The sequence below is a fragment of the Rhincodon typus genome, chromosome 14, assembly GCF_021869965.1.
Source record: "Rhincodon typus isolate 14 chromosome 14, sRhiTyp1.1, whole genome shotgun sequence".
Classification (NCBI taxonomy): domain Eukaryota; kingdom Metazoa; phylum Chordata; class Chondrichthyes; order Orectolobiformes; family Rhincodontidae; genus Rhincodon; species Rhincodon typus.
In genome coordinates this window covers 23,953,394-23,960,159 of record NC_063345.1, presented here as the reverse complement: position 1 = coordinate 23,960,159, position 6,766 = coordinate 23,953,394, and the positions used below count along the sequence as shown (strand labels likewise).

Sequence of the window (6,766 nt, the reverse complement as noted above, 5' to 3'; positions counted from 1 at the left end):
TGATGCTGCTTGGCCTGCTGTGTTCATCCAGCTCTGCACCTTGTTGTCTCGGATTCTCCAGCATCTGCAGTTCCTACTATCTCTGGTGGAAAGGATCATGGCTTGCTAGAATTTAATTCTAGTCTTCAGTTTACATGCTTCCAGATATTAATGTAATATATTTTAAGTCATAAACGTGCCAGCTGTAAAGTTGATAAGCCATCCAATGTTAACCAGATCATAGTTTGGAATTTATTTTTCTGATGAATTCTTCGTCCTAGATGTTTCCCATTTTTCCCTCATAAATGCATGCACCCGCATTTACAAATTTGCTGTTTTCAAGGTGACTTTTTCCCCTCTCTCAAAGGCCGAGGAAATTTCTCTCGAGTTGTGTCAATTTCAAAGTTGGACCAGGTGGTAGCGCTGCAACTGCATGAAAGGAACATGTGTAAGAGTTGTCAGACGCTGTAAACGATGCGAATGTGCCGGCGTTGGACTGGGGTGGTGATTTTGTACACCGGAAATGCCATCCTCCCACCACCTGGCGGCGGTCAACCTGCTTGCTTCGGAGGGCGGGTGGTGTGCTCAGATGGAAACAGTGAATGCGGTCCTCCCACCACCAGGAGGACGCCACAGTCGTTTAATGCAGGGAGAACGGTGTCTTCGTTGGAAACGGTAAACACGGTCCTCCCACAGCTAGGGCGGCGTTGCAGCGTTCCCCTCACGCCCACACCCCACCCCGCCCCCATTCCCTCCTGACGGAGCGGGCTGACGCAGCGGCAGCGGAGGGTTTCCTTCTCTGAGTGATGGCGGCCGTGGGGATGACGGAGCCCGAGAAAGAGGGAGAGGCGTCGGCGACGTGTTCTAAGGCAGAGCCGGCCGAGTTCCGTAAACTCTCCGACATCTTCGAAAGCGGTTGGAAATTGCACGAGGAGGCGGAGAGCAGCAACGAGCCGTCTAACTCGGACACCTACCAACGCAAAGTGCGGCGAGGGGTGGAGCTGTTGGAGCAGGCCACCCGAATGGTCAACCAGCTAGACCTTTTCAGGTAACCAGAGACTAACAGCAGGAGCCTGGGCAACTGGGCTATTCACGCAATGCTTTATTACAGTATCTGTCACTCTGAAATGCTTTAATGTTACTCACGTTTTTCCATCTTTAATCATTGGCCAGAGCAGGCTACAATTACACGGGTCTTGACAGCCTATCAGCCTGTTGTCTGGACGAGGGTGTGTTGGCCATAGTAACAGAAAATGCTGGAGAAACTCAGCAGGCCTGGTAACATCTGCGGAGAGAGAGAAAAACAGAGTTAACATTGCGAGTCCCGCAGACTCTTTGGACCAACTGTCTTCGCTTTTGAAAAGAGCTAACTTCCCAAAGTGCGAATGCTGTTCACCTCTTGTTCTGACTAGACATTAGAGGGCTTCTGAATCTGCCAAACATTGCAATAAATGACCATATCCCCATTTATGAAATTATGACAGACCCTTCTACAATGTGCATTGAATCACGGTTGGTTTTCTGACTTGATGATCAAGGTTGAAGGTTATACCAGACATGAAATTATAGGTTGTTATAGTATATAAACTCAATAGGTTTTCAGTTTCTGCTAATCTGACCTTAATTTAGCCTGCTGAGAGAGGATGGTGGAAAAGTGACGTTAAAGCAGAAATTGGTGAAAATTCTCAATGCATCTGGAAGCACCTGTGGATAGAAAAGTTGAGCTTTTTCTTGTCAGTAGGATTTCAAAAGTGACTTTGACTTCAAAATACATGGTGGTCACCTCGACCTCTGTATTAGGAAAATACGGTAAAAGCCAGAGGCAATGGACAGTCTTCAAAGTACTGTTACATGGCAGACAGCATGTTCCTTCAAGGTACTCAACTCAAAAAAGGTCAGTCAACTGTAGCGAACAAAGGCAGATCAAAATTGTATAAGATCAAAAGAAAAGGTCTACAAAAGTGTCAGAAGCAGCAATGAATTTGGGAAGTTTCTTAGAATACAGCAAAGGAGGACGAAGAAATTGATGATGAAAGGGAGAATAGACTATAAATGTAATCTAGCAAAGCAAAACATAAAATGGTCTGTAAAAGCTCCTGTAGATATGTAAAAAAAGGGGAAAAAAGGCTAAAATGAAATGAGTCTATTACAGACAGGAGAATTTATATTGGAAGAATAGAGAAATGACAGAGAATATAAAATCATTACTTTGAGTCTTTTCACTGAGGAAGCTACAAGAAATCTCACAGAGCTAGAGATTCAAGTGGGTGATGTTTCTAAAATAATTTATAGAGTCAATAGATGTTTATACTTTGATCATCAGAAAGCTTTTGATAAAATTGCCCACTGGAAACTGGTTTGAAACTTTTAAAGCACTTTTGATAGGAGATATTGTACTGACATGGATTTATAATTGGCTACTCGACAAAAACCACAGATTAGGAATAAATGGTTCATTCTCACATTGGCAGCCTATTGTGCAAGGATCAAGACTTGGGCCCAAACTGATCACTATATATCAACAATTTGGATTTGCAAACTAAATTAATATTTCAAAATTTATAAATGACATAAAGCTGTGTGAATGTATATTGCAAAGAAAATGTAAACTGACTCTAGGAGGATTTGGATAGGCTTAATGAATCGGCAAAACATGGCAGATGGATTATAATGTGAAATGTGAGCCTTCCCAGTTTAGTTGGAGGAACAGATGTAAAGAAAATTTCTTAAATGATAAAAGGTTCGAAAATGTAAATGTACAAAAGCACCGTGTGTCCTTATCGATGTCACTGGAGGTAAATGTGCAAATGCGGCAAGCTATTAAAAAGACTAATGGTCATTGACCGTTATTGCAAGAGGATTTGAGTACGGGAGTAATGAATTCTTGTTTCAATTGTATAGAACCTTGGTTAGATTCCACCTGAGCAGTTTCGGTCTCCTTATCTCAGGTAAGCTGTTATTGCCGTAGAGTGAGTGCAGCACAGGTTCAGTAGACTTGTTCCTAGGATGGCAAAATTATCGAAAGAAAGATTGGGCCAACTGGACCTGTATTGTCTAAGGTTTTGAAGAACAAGACATGTTCTAATTAAAATTTAGAAAATATCCAAAGGATAGGCAGGATAGATGCAGACCAGATGTTTTCTCTGTTGGGGAGTCTAGAACTGGAAGGCACAATATAAATTATAAAAGTGGTGTCATTTGCATCTGGTATGAGAATTTACTTTACCCAGAGCCTATGGAATTCTCTACCACAGTGGACTGTTGGCATTCAGATTTTTAAGTGTGTTTAAAGTAGAGATTAATAGATTTCTGATTATTTGTGGCCTACAGGGTAATGGGGATGGAGTGAATAAAAGGCATTAAAGTGTTCGATCAGCCATGATCGTATTGAAAGATGGGCTGAATGACTATGCTTGTTTCCATGTACAACTCGTCCAAAATCTAAATTGATGACTACCAGGGCTATTTTTAATAGTGCTTCAACACGTGAATCAATTTTGCCTGGAGCAGGACATACCTGGTGATGTTGGCTGTTGAATTTAATACTTTTGAGTATAACGATGTCAAATTAATTTTTGGGACATCCCGACTTGTTCATCAGTCTCACATTTTGATGAGAAGAGCTTTGTAGAGAAACAAAAACAGAAATTGCTGGAAAAGCTCAGCAGGTCTGGCAGCATCTGTGGAGAGAAATCAGGTAACGTTTCAGGTCCAGTGAACCTTCTTCGGGACAGGTTATGGCTAAGTCACTGGCTTATTAGGGCTCAAATTTAGGAGGCATCCCATTCCTGGCAAGGGCTCTGTCAATTTAAGTTTGCAACAAAATTTCCCATTTTGGTCACTCAAATCTGCTGACAGTCGCACCATTGCCTCCTTTGGCATTGTCATCAGCAGCAACGCTGTGTCAAATGTAAATGTGAAGCTTCCTAAACATATCCTATCAGTGTTCCTTAAACCAGAGTTTAGAGGAGTACAAAAATGATGGCAACACTCAGCAAGTCAGGCAGAATCTACAGAGAGAAACAGAGCTAATATTTTAGCTCTCTGACCTCATCAGTTCAGATGAAAGAGTATTACAATTGATTAATGGTTTAATTGTAGTTTCTTACATGTAGGCAAACACAGCAAGTTTCCACAATCGGCACTGAGGTAAATTAGCAGTTAATATTTTTTAAGTGTTGACTTAATATCAAAATTGAAAGTTTTTGCATGATACATTTAAATTTATTTTTAGATTTTCTTTTCTTGTGTTGCAGCCGAAATGAAGAGCTGGAAGAAATAGCCACTGCAGACGTTAAATATCTATTATTGCCTGTGCTCCTGGGAGCTCTCACAATGAAATTAGGAAATTCTGCTAAACGACTGGAACACGTACAGAAAGCCCGAGTCTATTACATGGACTACTTAAAGCGTTGCAAAGATTATAATATTATGAAATTTGAAATCCCTCAAAAAGTAGAGAACACCGAAGAACATAATGAATCAAATGTTCCCAGTAGTCCTGGTGTCTGCAGCCAGTCCAGTTTACTTTCCATGGCAACTAAAAGACAGGCTAAAATTGAAAGGTAACAGTTTCATACATTTCTTTGTGCTCATCACAATAATTTTGGAATAAATGAAACTTGAAAGCAAATTATGTCGCAATGCTTTGAAAGTTTTTTGTAATGCATACCAAACAGGTATAATATGAAAAAGGAAACTGAAGCCCAACTGAAGGAGATTAAATCTATTATCTGCAGTGGAAAGGCAGATGACGAGCAAACAAGAAAATTTTATCTACTGAATTTGCAACATTGGATAAACACAAGTCTAGAAGAGATTGAGAGTATAGAGCAAGAAATTCAAATTTTGAAAAGAATGGAGGGAACGAAACGGGTATGTGATTTATTTTAATCTCTGCATTCTTTACACTTCACAACTAAGGATATCATGTGTAGGAGGACTAAGGCAATAGGAATTTCACTGAGCAGACTTGGAGCACTTCAAATTTAACATTGTTAATTTGTGTGTTCTTGCTGCCAGTGTGGACGAAGGTGTAGATTGCAGGGTGAGTGAGCAAATTGACCGCAGCATCATGGTCAAAAATGCCATTTAAGTGGCTGGGGGAAAAGAAAAATGTTTTACTAGTAGGGCTGGCAAAGTTAGGGACAAAATGCTGCTCTGCAATAATAGATACTGCAAGAAAGGCAAAGAGTCCCAAAGATTATGTTGTCTACCTAGTGCTAGGTTTCAGAACATCTCTTCTGGACTGGCGAGGAACTTGGAGTTTGAGGGGTGGACCCAGTTGATGATGTCCCAAGTTTTTTCAGAAAAAGGACTTCAAGCATAGTGATCTTAGGATTGCTACCTCTGCCACATTCTAGTTAGAGTAGAAATAGTGAATATATCGCATGAATATGTGGCTGGAAAGATTGTGCAAGGGGAGAGTTTCAGATTCCTGAGGCATTGGAACCATTTCTGGGCGAAGTAACACTAGTACAAGTTGGGTAAGTGGTACCTGTGCTGGACTAGAACTGATATCCTGGGGGTGTTTTTGCGAGTACGGTTGGGCATGGTTTAAACTGAAATGGCAGGGTTGGGAGCCTCAGGAGACGGATGACAAGAAATAAGGTCTAAAATAAAACACTGAATTGGAATTAAGAAAAGTGATAGGCAGAGAACTCAGAGGTAGAACAATGCCACAGGGACTAAGAATGCCAAAAGGAAAAGCCTTAATGCCTTGTGCCTTAATGCACAGAGCATTTGCAATAAAATGGTTGAATTAGTTGCACAAATAGATCAAAATGGAAATAATATAGTGGGAATTGCAGAGATGTCACTGTAGGGTGACCAGGAATGGGAACTGAATTTCCAGGGTTTCCAGTTTCCAGAAAGGCGAGACAAAAGAGAAAGGACAGATAGCAGTACTGATTAAAAAGAAAATTTAATGTGATTGTGAGGAAGGATGTTAACTCCAGAGAAATAGAATCTCTACAGGTTGAGCTTAGAAACGCCAAGGTGCAGAAATGAAAGTAGAAGTTGTATATTGCTTCTCCAATTGTTTGGGGCTCTTTAAAAGAGAAATTAGAAATGCAAGTAATAAAGCTATGGTTGTAATTGAGTGACTTCAATCTACGAATACATCAGATAAATCAAATCAGTAACAAGACCGTAAAGGAGGAATTCTTGGAGTATATACAGGATAGTTTTATGAATCAATATGTAGAGGAACCAGTTAGAGAAAAAGCCATCCTTGACTGGGTGTTCTGTAATGAGGAAGGTATCATTGACAGTCTGGTTGTGTATGGGCTCTTGGGAAAAGTGATCACGATAGGATAGAATTCTTCATTAAGATGAAGAGCGAATTCTTTCTGAGAGTAAGGTCTTGAATTTAAATAAAGGAAATTATAATGGTATGAGGTACAAACTCAATATGATAAGTTGGGGGTCGTGATTGACAGGTTTGATGGTAGATAAGCAATGACAAACATTTAAAGAGCATGTGGGTGAACTGCAATAGATATTCATTCCAGTTTGGCATAAAAGTAAAACCAGAAATATGGTCAGACTGTGGCTAACAAAAAATTAGATTTAATAGTAAATCTAAGGAAGAGGCATAGAAATTAGCCAAAAAAGTCCTGAGGACTGTTTAGGTTCCAGCAAAGTGAGAGACAAAGAGACTGATTAAGAGGAGTAAATGTTATATGAGAGTAAGCTTGCAGGGAATATACAGACCAATAGAAAAAGCTTCGAAAGATATATGAAGAGAAGAAATTTAAGATAAATATGTCCACTACAGTTTCACAAA

At 40.1% G+C, this 6,766-nt stretch overlaps 1 protein-coding gene across 1 annotated transcript in view; it reads left to right on the top strand.

Annotated features, from left to right (window-relative positions):
* Positions 1–644: 644 nt before the first annotated feature.
* igbp1 (immunoglobulin (CD79A) binding protein 1) overlaps positions 645–6,766 on the top strand; it is a 17,376-nt gene continuing 11,254 nt past the window's right edge. The window contains exons 1-3 of the mRNA XM_020521405.2: positions 645–1,027; positions 4,236–4,544; positions 4,659–4,854. Coding sequence (XP_020376994.2) covers positions 786–1,027; positions 4,236–4,544; positions 4,659–4,854 — 747 coding nt within the window. The 5' untranslated portion in view covers positions 645–785. The remainder of the gene's footprint in view (positions 1,028–4,235; positions 4,545–4,658; positions 4,855–6,766) is intronic.